Source organism: Schistocerca serialis, chromosome 5 (genome assembly GCF_023864345.2).
Source record: "Schistocerca serialis cubense isolate TAMUIC-IGC-003099 chromosome 5, iqSchSeri2.2, whole genome shotgun sequence".
Classification (NCBI taxonomy): Eukaryota; Metazoa; Arthropoda; class Insecta; order Orthoptera; family Acrididae; genus Schistocerca; species Schistocerca serialis.
This window is the reverse complement of record NC_064642.1, coordinates 77,210,088-77,226,894: the sequence shown is the minus strand read 5'-3', so window position 1 is coordinate 77,226,894 and position 16,807 is coordinate 77,210,088. Positions and strand designations below refer to the sequence as shown.

At 43.3% G+C, this 16,807-nt stretch overlaps 1 protein-coding gene across 1 annotated transcript in view; it reads right to left on the bottom strand.

The window, feature by feature from the left end:
* LOC126481371 (uncharacterized) overlaps positions 1-16,295 on the bottom strand; it is a 390,928-nt gene extending 374,633 nt beyond the window's left edge. The window contains exons 1-2 of the mRNA XM_050105081.1: positions 15,703-16,295; positions 15,209-15,295 (exon numbers count right to left, since the gene is read on the bottom strand). Coding sequence (XP_049961038.1) covers positions 15,209-15,295; positions 15,703-16,062 — 447 coding nt within the window. The 5' untranslated portion in view covers positions 16,063-16,295. The remainder of the gene's footprint in view (positions 1-15,208; positions 15,296-15,702) is intronic.
* Positions 16,296-16,807: the final 512 nt, after the last annotated feature.

Below are 16,807 nucleotides of genomic sequence, written 5' to 3'. Positions count from 1 at the left end.
CAGCTGCGGTCCAAATGACGCCAACGTCCACGTATCGTCTCATGCGCCAGAGTTTACACCTCTATCCATACAAAATTCAAACGCGGCAACCCCTCAGCGCCGCTACCATTGCTGCACGAGAGACATTTGCTAACGATATAGTGCACAGGATTGATGACGGCGGTATGCATGTGGGCAGCATTTGGTTTACTGACGAAGCTTATTTTTACCTGGACGGCTTCGTCAATAAACAGAACTGGCGCATATGGGGAACCGAAAAGCCCCATGTTGCAGTCCCATCGTCCCTGCATCCTCAGGAAGTACTGGTCTGGGCCGCCATTTCTTCCAAAGGGATCATTGGCCCATTTTTCAGATCCGAAACGATTACTGCATCACACTATCTGGACATTCTTCGTGAATTTGTGGCGGTACAAACTGCCTTAGACGACACTGCGAACACCTCGTGGTTTATGCAAGATGGTGTCCGGCCACATTGCACGGCCGACGTCTTTAATTTCCTGAATGAATATTTCGATGATCGTGTGATTGCTTTGGGCTATCCGAAACATACAGGAGGCGGCGTGGATTGGCCTCCCTATTCGCCAGACATGAACCCCTGTTACTTCTTTCTGTGGGGACACTTGAAAAACCAGGTGTACCGCCAGAATCCAGAAACAATTGAACAGCTGAAGCAGTACATCTCATCTGCATGTGAAGCCATTCCGCCAGACACGTTGTCAAAGGTTTCGGGTAATTTCATTCAGAGATTACGCCATATTATTGCTACGCATGGTGGATATGTGGAAAATATCGTACTATAGAGTTTCCCAGACCGCAGCGCCATCTGTTGTTGACAACTGTAACTACTGTAATTTCGAAAGTTTGTCTGCCTGAAAATGTACTGTTGTCCCAAGCATATTGCAACAAACGGTGTATTTCTATCGCTGCTCGTTTAGTTTTTATTACCGTTTCAAATATACCGGTCATTTTTGAAACACCCTGTATCAATTTTAGGGACTGAGCTGCTTGTGAGCGCACACTAGGAGAGTTGGCAGCAGTCCGTAAACAGCTGGAAGCTGCATTGGCGACCGTCGACAATCTTCTAGCTAATGGTCAGAGCTGTGGCGACGTCGGGGCGCCAGTGACGAGACCTGCGACACCTTGGGTGCCATTGGAATCCTCTGGTGACCCGGACATCGCTGCGGCTTCTGATACGCAACATCTGACTGGTCCGACCTCACTCCAGAGCGGGTGGCAGACAGTGGTGGGTTCGCGAGTCATTGGGCAGAAGGCGAAAGAGGGAGCAGGCCGTGTGGTTGGCTCCCTATGTCTTAGCAACAGGTACGAGCTGCTACCCTGTGTTGATGGTAGCTCTGGATGCCTCTTCTGTTCGGCCAGCAGTCGATTTTCCTGCCCAGTCCGGACAAGTACAGAGGGCGGGTATGCTTGTCATTGGGAGCTCCAATGTTAGGCAGGTGATGGAGCCCCTCAGGGAGATAGCAGGCAAGGCGGGAAATAATTCCAGTGTGCATTCGGTATGTTTGCCGAGAGGTCTCATCCGTCATGTGGAGGAGGCCCTGCCGGCGGCTATCGAGCGCACTGGGTGCAACCGGCTGCATGTAGTGGCACATGTCGGCACGAATGATGTCTGGCGCTTGGGTTCTGAGGCTATCCTCGGGTCCTTTCAGCTGCTGGGTGATTTGGTGAAGGGAACTAGCAACGCACGCGGGATCCAGGCTAAGGTGTGTATTTGTAGCATCGTACCCAGAGTTGATCCCGATCCTCTGGTTTGGAGCAGAGTGGAACGTCTAAACCAGAGGCCCAGACGACTCTGCGACAGTACAGGATGCGAATTTCTCGACCTCCGTTATCGGGTACAGAATTGTAGGGTTTCCCTTAAAAGGTCAGGCGTCGTCAGAGCGAATATAGGGCGAGTAATCGCTTCTCCAGCCAAACGGTCAGCCAGTTTATTCCTTGAGATACCCACACGACTTGGTACCCACAGGAAGACAACTGAGCAGGCAGCACAAATAAGGTCAGAGGGAAGGTCACGAATAACAGATATCACAGGACACAAGAGTAACGGTGATCAATAGTCTGGAGACTGCTCACTGTGTCACTGCAAATAAATAGTGCGGTCATAGAAGGCTTGTTCAGTGAAATGCAGGGCTCTGCTAATCGTTGTCAGCTCCGCCATAGTAACACTGTATGTTCCTGACAACGAATATTGTTCCTGACCGGAGGGAGATGTAAAAGCCTTTCCCTTCCTACCAATGGTTTTAGAGCCGTCAGTGTAAATGACAGAAGTATCCTGGTACTGGAGGATGAAGGTCAGAGGAGAAGAAGATCACAAAGCAGTGCTGAAAAGTTCCTGGATTTCTTGCCTTACAGTTGAAATAAAAAAGTAGTAAATGAGGTCTAATTGAAAGTTTGAAATCTTAATATATAATTGTGTAAACATTAAATGTTCAATATTCATACAATTTGTTCTGTTGCAAATAAGAGCCGAGATGGAAGAGCCACAATCAAGTTTTTCGTCAGTGGAGTTACAGACCTTACTGAAGTTTTTGTTTCGCCAGGGAAAATCTACAAACGACATTCACACTGAAATATTACAAACAGACAAGGGTATGCTTCCTACAGCCCTGAGAAAACTGTGATACCTCGTTTCAAGACTGGCCATTTCATTTCTGAACACGAGCCCCGCAACTGTCGCCCACAAACTCCAACCGACACTGCAACATCCAACGCTGTCCATGAGTTGATTCTTCAGGACTGACGAATATCCACAAAAATGACAGCTGAGATCTGAACGTCTCCCAGGAGCGTGATGGTTTCATTATCAACACAATCCTAGACATGCACAAGCTTTCAGCGAAATGGGCGCCAAAATATTTGAACTGTGATCAGCATAAGGAACACGCTGAGACATCGAAAGCCAGTTTGAAACTCCATAGATCTTTATGGTGACTGAGGACGAAACTTTGCTTCACATTTATGACTCTGCAACCACGGAACAATCAAAAGAACGAAACAACAACGAGTTTCCAAGGCTGAAGAAATTCCACATCCAGAAATCGGCCAAAGAAGTGATGGCGTCCGTTTTCTGGGACAAAGACGGCATAATGTTGGCGGACTATTTACCTCACGGATCTCCTATAACTGGACAATATTATGCTAACCTGAATCAGTTGAAGGATGCAATTAATAAACGGCAAGGAAAGTTGACGAACAGAATTCTTTTGCTGCATGACAATGGATCAACGTTGTGGCTGTCCTGGGCTTCCAACTAGTCAACCACCCTCCCTACTCGCCAGACCTAGCCCTCTTCAAGAAACATCTGGAGAGTAACCGTTTTCAGGACACTAAATATGTCAAAGAGGCTGTACAGGGCTGGCTTCGCGACCGACCACATGACGTACGCGTGTTTTTTAAGTTAAGTACCGTTTTGAAATTAAGAAAAGACGTGCTAAGATATCTCAATTATTTTATTTTTACATGGAAGCCTGTACCTTAATCTACGCACTGACGCCATTACAGTCTGATTCTTCCTTGTTTACGTCGTGTACTGAATGTTCAAGATGCCTCCGATAATCGTGAGTCCCGCCGACTGTGTAGTACAGGCTGTTATAAGATTTCTTAGTGCTAAAGGCCTAAAAGCGATCGATATTCATCGTGAGATCTGTGCAGTTTATAGAGAAAACATTATGAGTGATGCAATGGTAAGAAAGTGGGTAAGAGCATTCAAAGATGACCGCACAAATGTGCATGATGAACAACGGAGTGGGCGTCCTTCGGTCGTTAATGAAAGTTTGGTGCAGGAAGTGGACAATAAGGTGAGAGAAAACAGACGCTTTACGAATTCCTCCTGGCGGGATGACTTTCCTAATGTTTCTCGTAGTGTTTTGTATGGCATTGTGACCAAGCACTTGAATTACCGAAAATTGTGCGCACGTTTGGTACCGAAAATGTTGACGGATGTGCACAAAACTATACGTTTAGACAGTGCATTGACTTTCCTTGAACGGTACCACAACGACGGTGACGATTTCTTAAGCCAAATTGTTACGGGCGATGAAACGTGGGTGGCCTACGTCACACCAGAATCAAAGAAGTAGTCCATGGAAGTTGAGCAAGGGCATCGTTTTGCTACAAGACAATGCCCGTCCGCATGTGGCGAATCAGACCGAAGATTTCATCACATCTTTTCGATGGGAAACTCTGGACCATCCTCCGTACAGCCCCGATCTTGCGCCCAGTGAATACCATCTGTTGAAGAACACCTGGGCGGTCAGCGTCTTCAGGACGATGACGAAGTCAAAACCGTGATGATGCAGTGGTTAACAAGTCATAAGGCAGACTTCTATGAGGAGAGTATTCAAAAACTGGTACAACGTTATGACAAGTGCATCAATATTGACGGAAATTATGTAGAAAAGTAGATTAAGGTACAGGCTTTCATGCAAAAATAAAATTATTGAGATATCTTAGCACTTCTTTTTTTAAATTTCAAAACGGTACTTACTTAAAAAACACGCCTCGTATTTGCTCAGACTAGAAAAGCTGCAATAACGATGTACCAAGTGTGTCAGTCTCGGGGAGAATATATTGAATAAATGGGTACTTCAAAACTAGATTTATTCTTTCTAGGCAAAGCCAGGAACTTTCCAGCAGCCTTTCATGCATCTGCTAACGGGCAAAGTCATACAGGAAAACAATAACTACGCGAAATAGATGAAAATATAAGAAAAGGGCAGGTGGCCTAGCACTAAGTCTGGATCTACAGCAAGGCGGAGAGAGAGCGAGACGTTAGAGGCTTGTATACTGCTTTATTGAGAGCCTGCAGAAATTAGTGTGAAATTAACTGATACGTCCGACCTACTATACAAATTAGCACTTTTATCATAAATACTAATCATCGCCAAAAGTGAAAGAAGCTGTATGTGACAAAAATAATCTTACCTTCAAATTAACATTCATGTCTCATATGTGGACCCTAAAGTCTCTCGGCGAGGAGACTGCAGAATTAAAGTAGTCGAATAACAGCTATGGATATTTTGGTTGCTGCCAACTTTACTTTACAGGCACAACTGTGTTTATGCTTTTGCATCAGCAGAAGAAGTGACACGATGAGTTAATGATCACTGAAATGTTGAGTGAAATAGTTTGAAATACCTTTATCGACGTTTCATATTAACTTAAAACAGTGTTGTGGGCTATGCAACTTGCTAGCGATCTGAAATCATTCAGTACCGTAGAACGTTACTGGATTTCAAAGCATTCCGTTACACCTAACAAATATCTTGACGAGAGTCTTCATATCTTGTATTCGCATACGACACAGCATCCGAAAGAAGAAAATTAATGTCGGTGATGGATTTTCGCTGTCGTGTTCACATGCTTACCTCTGTATTGACTTTCCTAGCCCAATGAAATGTCTGTTTCCCGACTGTCAGCTGTTTTTGTCTTTAAGGCCTCTGGAAATTAGCTTTCCCGGTTTCCGGAAGTAGCTTACGGGCGCTCAACGCCAAGGTTATCAGCGCACACAGTTTCCACTTTAGTCAGCAAGAGGTTTGTTTCTCATCAGTTCAACATAACAGCTGGATAATTTCTTCCTCCGTCTAATATTTCTTCTTCTCCGACGCCATATAAAAGCTCACCGACATTTTATACAGCAAGACGGAGCCGGAGAGGCTATGTCTGTTTCAAAAACGGTTGAGCGTTTATATGGGGACGAATATCGGCTGCGGAAGAGCCAGTGCGGCAGCTAGAAACTCATATGCTAAATCGACACTGAAATATTTACATGAGTAGTCATCACAAGCGGTATTGGAAAATCTGTTGACGAAAAGCGGCTTTGGGAGGCATATGTGAAGGTATACTTTTAGATAAGAACGTTGGAATAAAGTGGCTTTACAAGGAGAATTATGACTTGTCGATTCACGCCCACGCGTCGTGGAAACAAGAATGGCCATAGGATAGCCGCAAAGAGGCAAGTAAGACCAGATCCCCAGACATTCCAATGAGGCCGCACAAGTGAAATAAAAATTCCCTTTTCAAAGGGCGCTAAATATATCCGTATCTTCAATCTCATAAATGAGTTACAGTTATGACGTTGATACCAACGGAATTTTTTTGTTACGTTAGTCCACGTTGCTCACACCTTCGAATTATCGTCGTGTCACAACTGGCTTTGCAGCCAAACCACATAATATATGGAATAATCTAACTGTCATCATCCAATGACCTGTACTAACCTGTGTACTAGGAACACCCATTTGTTCTCTGGTTGTGAATGGAAATACCACGAAAATACACAAGTATGACAGCTTTCGAAAAACACATTCAGACTGGATCGTTACTGCAAGCGAAGTGCGGGAGGAAGATTAAGCTTTTAAAGTCCGGTAGATGGCGAAGACGCATTCTTTTCAAAGAAATCATCGCGGCATTCGCCCTAATCGATTTACCAAGACCTAAAAAAAATCTAAATCAAGGCGGTGATTTCAACACTGCTTCTCCCAAATGCGAGAGCCAGCTGGCTCGGTGACGGCAAGAGCCTCACAGACAGCACGTCTCTGCACACGGCGTTGACGGTAGCATCCTACCAGCTGATTGAAAGAGGCAATGCGGAATGCTCTAGAGTAGTGAAAGGCGTTACTGAAAGATTAGAGTGTCTCTCCAGACAGCTACGACAAAACTTCGACTCTTCATCGTAACTACTCAAACGACAAATGATTAACAAATAATCAAACCACGAAAATAATTTTCGACGTAGGGGAAACGACTGTTTTACGCTATTCTGTCGTGATTCCTCCCTAATCTGTAAACCAAGTTGTTCCCTTTAAAGTAGAAACCTAGCTATTCATACTTCGTTTTACGGCTACTTTCTGCTGCCACGACTAAATTTCACTCGCAATTCTATGTATTTTAAAGAACAAGCAGCGTCTCCAGCTTGGTTACATTTCTCGTGTAGCTATTAAAATAAAACGTACTTTCCTCTTCACATAAAAAATTGTTCTCTTCACATAAAAAATTGTTCTCTTCACATAAAAAATTGTTCTCTTCACATAAAAAATTGTTCTCTTCACATAAAAAATTGTTCTCTTCACATAAAAAATTGTTCTCTTCACATAAAAAATTGTTCTCTTCACATAAAAAATTGTTCTCTTCACATAAAAAATTGTTCTCTTCACATAAAAAATTGTTCTATGTCCAATGTCAAATGCACCAACATTATCTTTTCAAAATGTAGCCTGCTTTGCTCAGCAAATTACCTGATTGCTAACCAAGGATGGGGTGGCATTTACAGTGTTCCATTTTGAATAAAGTATAAAACATTGAAACCACTTTCCTCTATACTTCCTTACACTAAAAAATGATGAAGTTAGATCAAATACTGCGGCAGCGTGGTCACTTTGGGACTGACTGCAATCAGTCTTATGATTTCACATACGCCTCTGTTTTTCCATTTCCTACAAAATCTCCCGCTCCTAGTAACATCCGCCTTTACAGCCGGCTATTTCTAAGAGAGATTCATGTAAACGTGATAATGTCATGGGATAGTAATACATACACATACAGGGTGTTTCAAAAATGACCGGTATATTTGAAACGGCAATAAAAACTAAACGAGCAGCGATAGAAATACACCGTTTGTCGCAATATGCTTGGGACAACAGTACATTTTCAGGTGGACAAACTTTCGAAATTACAGTAGTTACAATTTTTAACAACAGATGGCGCTGCAAGTGATGTGAAAGTTATAGAAGACAATGCAGCCGTGGGTGCGCCATTCTGTACGTCGTCTTTCTGCTGTAAGCGTGTGCTGTTCACAACGTGCAAGTGTGCTGTAGACAACATTGTTTATTCCTTAGAACAGAGGATTTTTCTGGTGTTGGAATTCCACCGCCTAGAACACAGTGTTGTTGCAACAAGACGAAGTGTTCAACGGAGGTTTAATGTAACCAAAGGACCGAAAAGCGATACAATAAAGGATCTGTTTGAAAAATTTCAAAGGACTGGGAACGTGACGGATGAACGTGCTGGAAAGGTAGGGCGACTGCGTACGGCAATCACAGAGGGCAACGCGCAGCTAGTGCAGCAGGTGATCCAACAGCGGCCTCGGGTTTCCGTTCGCCGTGTTGCAGCTGCGGTCCAAATGACGCCAACGTCCACGTATCGTCTCATGCGCCAGAGTTTACACCTCTATCCATACAAAATTCAAACGCGGCAACCCCTCAGCGCCGCTACCATTGCTGCACGAGAAACATTCGCTAACGATATAGTGCACAGGATTGATGACGGCGATATGCATGTGCGCAGCATTTGGTTTACTGACGAAGCATATTTTTACCTGGATGGCTTCGTCAATAAACAGAACTGGCGCATATGGGGAACCGAAAAGCCCCATGTTGCAGTCCCATCGTCCCTGCATCCTCAAAAAGTACTGGTCTGGGCCGCCATTTCTTCCAAAGGAATCATTGGCCCATTTTTCAGATCCGAAACGATTACTGCATCACGCTATCTGGACATTTTTCGTGAATTTGTGGCGGTACAAACTGCCTTAGACGACATTGTGAACACCTCGTGGTTTATGCAAGATGGTGCCCGGCCACATCGCACGGCCGACGTCTTTAATATCCTGAATGAATATTTCGATGATCGTGTGATTGCTTTTGGCTATCCGAAACATACAGGAGGCGGCGTGGATTGGCCTCCCTATTCGCCAGACATGAACCCCTGTGACTTCTTTCTGTGGGGACACTTGAAAAACCAGGTGTACCGCCAGAATCCAGAAACAATTGAACAGCTGAAGCAGTACATCTCATCTGCATGTGAAGCCATTCCGCCAGACACGTTGTCAAAGGTTTCGGGTAATTTCATTCAGAGACTACGCCATATTATTGCTACGCATGGTGGATATGTGGAAAATATCGTACAATAGAGTTTCCCAGACCGCAGCGCCATCTGTTGTTGAAAATTGTAACTACTGTCATTTCGAAAGTTTGTCCACCTGAAAATGTACTGTTGTCCCAAGCATATTGCAACAAACGGTGTATTTCTATCGCTGCTCGTTTAGTTTTTATTACCGTTTCAAATATACCGGTCATTTTTGAAACACCCTGTACAAATGGCGCTAGTATCGCGTACACAAGGTATAAAAGGGCAGTGCATTGGCGGAACTGGAACTTGTACTCAGGTGATTCACGTGAAAAGTTTTCTGGCGTGATTATGGCAGCACATTGGTAATTAACAGATTTTGAACGCGGATGCATAGGGCACTCCATTTCGGAAATCTTCGGGGAATTCAACATTTCGAGATCCACAGTGTCAAGAGTGTGCCGAGTACACCAAATTTTAAGCATTCTCTCCCACCACGGACGACGCTGTGGCCAACGGCCTTAGCAGAACGATCGAGAAGTGGAGTTTGCGTAGAAGTGTCAAAGCACTAATAAACAAGCAACACTGCGTAAAATAACCGCAGAAATCAACGTGAGACGTACGACGAACGTACCCTTTAGGATAATGCGGTGAGATGTGACGTTAATGGGCTATGGCAGCAGACGAACAACGTGAGTGCCTTTGCCAACAGCACGACATCGCCTGCAGCCCCTCTCATGGACTTGTGACCATATCGGTTGGATCCTGGACGACTGGAAAACTGTGGCCTGGTAAGACGAGTGCAGATTTCGGATGGTAAGGGCTGATGGTAAGGTAAGAGAGTGGCGCAGACCCCACGCAGCCATGGACCCAAGTTGTCAAAAAGGCATTGTGCAAGCTGATGGTGGCTCCATAATTGTGTGGATTGTGTTTACTTGGATTCGACTGAGTCATCTGGTCCAACTGAACCGATCATTGACTGGAAATGGTGATCTTCGAATAACTGGATATCATTTGCAGCCATTCATGGACTTCATGTATCCAAGAAACGATGTCAAGTCACTGGACCACAATTGTTAGCAATTGGTTTGAAGAACATTGAGCACAATTCGAGCGAATGATTTGGCCACCCTGATCGTCCGACACGAATCTCATCCAACATTTATTCGACATGATCGAGAGGTCAGTTCATGCACCAATTTCTGCACCGGCAACACTTCCACTATTATGGACGGCTATGGAGTCAGCACGGCTCAATATTTCTGCAAGGGATTCCGGAGACTTGAGTTCATGCCACTTAGACTAGCTGAATTAAGCAGGGCAAAAAAGGTGGTCTGGGACGATAGGTATTCCATGATAATTGTCACTTCAATGTAATTCACTTAACGTTGACTGCTTACGTACCCCATGATGAATTCTGTTGACACTACCTTAACAATATCCGTTACCTACTCGCGGCGAGCTGATCTTCGAGACAGGGAGGTGGGCCCACACACTGATCAAATCCGCACGGCGGATTAATGACCGTGGCTGCAGCATCAGCTAACCTGAATGTGGTGTTTAGGCGGTTTCCCACGCTCGTTTCGGGGAATGCTAGGGCTGGTCTTCAATTTCTCATTAGCAACTACGATACACAAACAGTTAAAATACTATCTCACACAAAAGGACGTTTACACATTTCCGGCCACAAAGTTACGGGGGCAGAAAGGGTCGAATTTTTTTGCCTAATTTTTATAGTGACTTAAAATGTTCCTTAGTTTTTTTAAGATTCACTCATATGAAGAGGACCATATACGTTAAGATATGTTAGAACCGCAATTTACTGCATCCGAGCGCTCGAATGTAACCTATGCAATACAGTAGTTACTGACGGGATAGGGATCCCGTTAATTTCTGACAGTATCACAGAGGGAATTTAAGATCAACAGAAATACTATTCACAGCAAGATTTCTCTTCATAACATGATTCGTTTACGATAAACAGTGATAGCGCGTGCTTGTCTCGCATATGTTTAACTTATCATTTAGCTTTGTTTTGTATACCAAGTAAAATGCCAGTGCTTGAAAATGACAAACTGTACGGTGATGGCATAGCCGATTACAAGTTTGTTCAATATCAGTATTAAAAGCACAAGTTGTAACTTTAAGTACTAGCATCTGCAGAACTACGTTTCTCCAGTTGGCAACAGCTGTGACATGACTGTATACACATGTAATTACATTATACTTTCTTGTAACTTGAGAGTCTGCGTTTTGCCTATTGTAGTACGTAGGAGTTCCACAATATATTTTAACTTCGATTTTCGCTGCACGTTTTTATAAGGAATTTTTAGTCGAACTAAAACGACTTATTTCAGAGCCGCCATTTTGTTAAAAACCATTGTTTTCAAATACCCCTACGTACTACGTTACACGATATCATCTGCTTCAAAACAGCTTTTTTGAAAGTTTTGTTTTAGGTTGACAACTGTGGCATTCAGAGCTCCCACCAACCGCCTTCGCCTTTCGTCGATGACGTGGAGTATCCTTTGGGTGCAAATTTACTTAAAAAATACCTTATACAACCTTAAGGGTGCACAATAAAGGTTTAAAGTCAGTTTTGTAATTTGTTAGTTATTTTACTCAAAAACAAAATCATGAATATCGGTTCCAAAACCGACCGTCACACCGGTCCATCTCCTTAAATACAATAAAACTGATCAAACTTGAGGGCAACATCGACCCCATGTGAGTGAGAAAAGAAAGAAGACGATCTTAATAACATTTCCGTTGCTATGAAAACAGCTTCAGCTTACCTGTCATCAGGTGATAACAGAATACAGCAATGCTTACGTTGACGGAGACGAAATCTGACATCCGTCTCCTGTTCTCCCTTCCACGATAAATGTCATACTTAAGGGTATGGTTTAAGTACTTAGGAACAAAATAGTCATCCTAGATAACTATTACGCAGTGGGGATGATGGTGTTCTGTGAACTGAGATATTGCATCTTTACTGTCTTCCCTATTTATCGAATCAGTTAATGTAGGCATACTACAGTACATAATAAAAAAATATCTATAGAGGGACACTACTGCCCCAGCAATACAACAAAATTAAGTTGTTGATTTCAACCAAGACTGTCGTACTTTTCAAAGTCAGTGCCGGAACTGGTATCCTCTCACATCCTGAAGCCCAGCCTGATATTCCGCATGTAGGAAATAAAAATTATTCTAAATAATGAGCTCCGTAGCTAAAATATCCTGATGCAAGCGTTTCGATTAGATAGCATTTAGGCGGTTAGCGCGTCAACTTGCTGGCAGATTAAAACTGTGTGCCAGACCGAGATTCGAACTCGGGACCCCTGCCTTTCGCGGGCAAGTGCTCTACCGACGGAGCTATCCAAGCAACTCGTTATCTTCAGAAGCTTGGTGCTGGTTTACCAGGTTTCAAAAGTGGAAGTATAATGCCATGACATATGGAAAATGTACATATTGTATGTGATTATAGTAACTAATATGGAACTGCGAGTATCTTAAACTTGCACCAACGGCGATTCTTACTGTATTGCCAAAAAGATTCTTATGGCATACTACCTCTGGGTATCCTTGTTTTCTCGCTTCAGTATGATGTGTACGTGGGAATTTTTTTTTATGTCGGAACCTGTCTTCGTGCCAGAGTACAAATTAAACTAATGCATACTCTGAATTGTCAAAAACAACGTAGTCTAACATTTCCTGTTTTGAGATGACTCTATGGGCATGTTCGATACACGGAGCTGACGTACGACCCATTTCCGTAATAGCACCAAGGCGGTGGCTCGCCTAGAAGTAAACAACTGACACACGGATCACCAACAGTATCACAAGCCCTCACTCTAGATAAAAGACTGCGGAGAGACTTTGTATTTAGCCTAGCACACAAGTGCAAAGTATGGAACTGTAAGACGTTATCGCTCCTCTCCTTACTGCCGAACACATACGTACGAAATTTCTTCCACATCAGCATTCGAACTGGATACCCCCGAATAGATCGCAGCCGCATAAGGCTGCGGAACCACCACGGCAACATTTATTGCAGGTGGCCATTTCCCTGGACGAATACATTGAGCTATCTTGCAGGCACTATGGAGACAAGTTACTAAGAACGTAAGCATCACAAGTTTCCTCTCTAAACGATGATACTGTACTACACAGACGCATCATTCCAACCAAAATCACAAATCGCGCTCAGAAAAGCAGAAACTACATTCGACACTGCGCAACACGATAAGAATAGTTGGGAACGACTAAAATTCTCCAAGCAGCGCTCGAGATAGCCGTATCCAATTACATCACTATTTGTGAAGATGAAGACAAGAACTGCTCAGCGTCTTTCCACCCCTCTTTACTACGGAACTCGCTAATTACAGATTTACCCTTCCTTCATCGGTTCTCCCCGACCACCAGCGCTGTCACTGCTGTGCTTCACGGTTCAGATTCTAATTCGGAAATATAATGTGGACGATAATGTATCTTGGCACCGAAATATGACAGTCAAAACCACTGCGCGGTGCCGTCTTCGACAACATTCTTAGACTCAACAGTTGACAAACTCTGATTCAACTTTATTGAAATGTCTGAAAAGAGGACAATGTGGAAACCTTGTATCCTGCTAATCAGAATGGTACACGAGAAATAATATAGAGAGAGTAATGTTGGAATAAACAGCACCTGCCACGTATCGTTTCTTCTCGGACTGTGAATAGGAAGCAAACTAAGACAACTTTTTCCTAACAAATTAAAACTTTGTGGCGGGCCAGAATTCGGGCCCGGACCCAACGTATCGCTTCTTGTCGGACTGTGAACACAAAGAAAATGAAAAATGGAAAACCGATTTTTAGCAGATTAAAACTTTGTGGCGGGACAGAATTCGAACCTGAAGCCTTTACTGGAGAACTCTACTGTAGCTGGCTAGGCTAATTCATTACAGTAACACATCTTTCTAGAGTTAGTCGTACAAGCCCCTACAGAATGGAGTTTAGGAAGTAGAGAAGCATAACAGAAGTGAGGCTGTGAGGACGGGTCACTGACGTGCCTATGTAGCTCAGTTGGTGAGAGAATTGCCCGCGAAATCCAAGTCCCGATCCAAATCTGCTAGGAAGTGAACCATGGGCGTACCCAGCGATGGGCAGGGAGAGGGGGGGGGGGGGGGGGGGGGGTAGGTGCCCCCCCCCAGAAGATATTCGGTTTTTTACTAGTTTCCTGTCTTATTTAATAAGAGATGCTGCATGTTTTCTCGGATTATACAAGTGCATTCTTGTATTTAAAATGTTTATTAAAAGCAGTTTTTCACTGGTTTACTGTTTTATTTAATAAGAAGTGCTGTAAGTTGTCTCGAGTCCTTGTTTCCTGAGAGTAGTATGACGTGCCCCCCCCCCCCCCTCATAGTTCAGTTCCTGGGTGCCCCCTTGAAGTGAACGATTCATTCTTGAAATATCTGACAGGCTACTAACAGCGGCAAAAGCAATACTACATCCCGTGCTTTACACTTGACTAGAACTGGAAAAAAAACCCCTCACATGTTGTACAATTGGAAGTATTCTCTGCTATGCACTTGACCGTCATATGCAGACTGTGGATGCAGATATCATTTGCCACTGCGAACAGCGTAACCGCTGCCTACGCCTAGTGTGATGCAAAGGAGCGTAATCACGGCATACGAAAACATCTGACACCTCACTCTCCACTGAGAAATCAGAGCAGCCGGTAATAGTAACTCGCTCCGTTCACGCAAATATAAAGCAATAGGCCTAAGGTTATTGGCAGTTCTATGTAAAACAGCAGAATATGACAGCTGAGTAGCCGGTGGTCTGTATTGCACTGGCTGCAAAAGAGAGCTTATACGACAAAGAATGCGTTCGTTGGTGGAATAAGCTAAAATATCTGATAGTTGAGCGATGTCACCTTTAACATTACCATTCAGACGTTTCGTGCGTTGTCGATCACCGCAGAATACATAGTATGATCTACGAACACTACAAATATTATGCCAGCAAACCAAGTACAGTAGATAGGAATCCGAAGACAACTTCATTCAAATAACAGTACGATTAATATTGGTCATTTCGCTCTCACCGTATTTTAACCCACTATAATGGCATTACATTGCGTAGTATGGTCATCGACTACTACATTTTAACCTGTGTACTCCAAACATTTAAAGTTTCATGAAAGAAAGACATAATATGCTCATCGTTGCCCAAAATATTTACGGCCGCGATCTGTAACCTCATCGGTTTAAATTTGAGCTAGCGTCTTAGTCCTACGTTTAACGCATTGTAAACATGCTGTCAGCAGACGACAATGCGAGAGAAACAGCGATACTGACCTGTTCGGAAGAATTCGCAGCTTCTCTCGTAATTGCCTGCGTTGTGTTATCTTTCGAAGCCTCGGTCTTGTCCAGTTTCAGTGCGTCCTAAACAGAATAAAGAAAACATTTTTGTGAATCTTGTTAGAACTATTCTATTGTAAATAACATGCAGCGCGCAATACCAACAGAATCGATAAGAGAACCGAAGCGTGCGCAATATCAACAGAATCAATGAGAGCACCGAAGCGTATGCAATCCCAAATCTTACTACCACGAAACTTACAAGCATCTTTAAGTTGGATACTAGACGCGTGATTACCGGCTACCGTATACATGCATGTGTATAAAACTAATACACAGTACACCCAGGCGCAAATACTCTTACGATGATTAGAACCTTACATTTACCGCGCAGTACATTCTTTACAACCCACACACACAACAATGACTCCAAAATATTTTGGTACCTACTTTATTACCCAGAGGAATTAATCTACATTGACAATATTTACCTGTTTTTCCTTCCACATTTTGAAGACTTCACGATGCTGATGTCTTCTAGTTGGGAATGCTTGCCTAACAAATGGAGAGTCATGAAAGCCGAACACGGGCAAAGAAAGGTCAATTTTATTTTGTTCTGTGGAGTTACATTGTGACGTATTTAAATCTGTTGTTAAACTACGGGGTCCACTGCAAGGAGAGTTGTCTTCATCTTCTTCAGTTACCGGTATCGCTTCAAAATACGCATAGTCGAGTGACTTACTCTGACGTCTGTACTCAGTCGCAAATGACCGAGCAAACGAGCTTCTAAAAGCATTGTTGGGAGCAGTGTCGCCAGATAAATCAAATTCTATTTTCTGACCGTCTCCCATTTTACACAAAATTCGAATGATGCTTTTCGTTCAGTTTCGCGAGTTTCTTCGCACACATATTATTTTGCATTCACACTGTCACTACCATATAATACTACGAAAACACATTTTCGTTCATGGTAAACAATTAACACAACATGCCACTGTTTCAAGCATTAAACACGACTAACACGAGGACATCGCTGCAACATACACAAACTATCGAAGTTGAACTAGCCGGAATACGCCGTCAGGCTTCTGCGCAAGCGCTGTTTGAAAGCCGCAGGTCACAGAGCTTCACACAAGGCTATACCACTTCCCAGAGTTGTTCAAACGAAAACGTGCCTCACCTTCACGATGATCGACAATATGCGATCTATCGGACAAAGGTATTGGGGATTATTTAATTGCCTACTACACGGTTTGTCGAATAGACAGCTAATCAGAAACAATTGCATTTAATTAGAGCAATATTTATATGTTAATAAAGTGATGAATCAGATTCATTACGTATTTTTCTCTAATTTTCTTCATATTTATGTTATCTGTCTTTTCATGAATGTCGAATTATTTTACTCGATGTTCATTTCCGTTATCAACGGCAATTGACGTAGTTAGATGCACGCGAAAAGAAGGAAAAAGATGGACTGTTACATCGAACATTTTGCTACTGATCGAGGAAATATTTATCCATCCATCCATCCATCCATTCATTCATTCATTCATTCATCCATTCATTCAGTCGTTGTTTTCCGTAGATTCCATC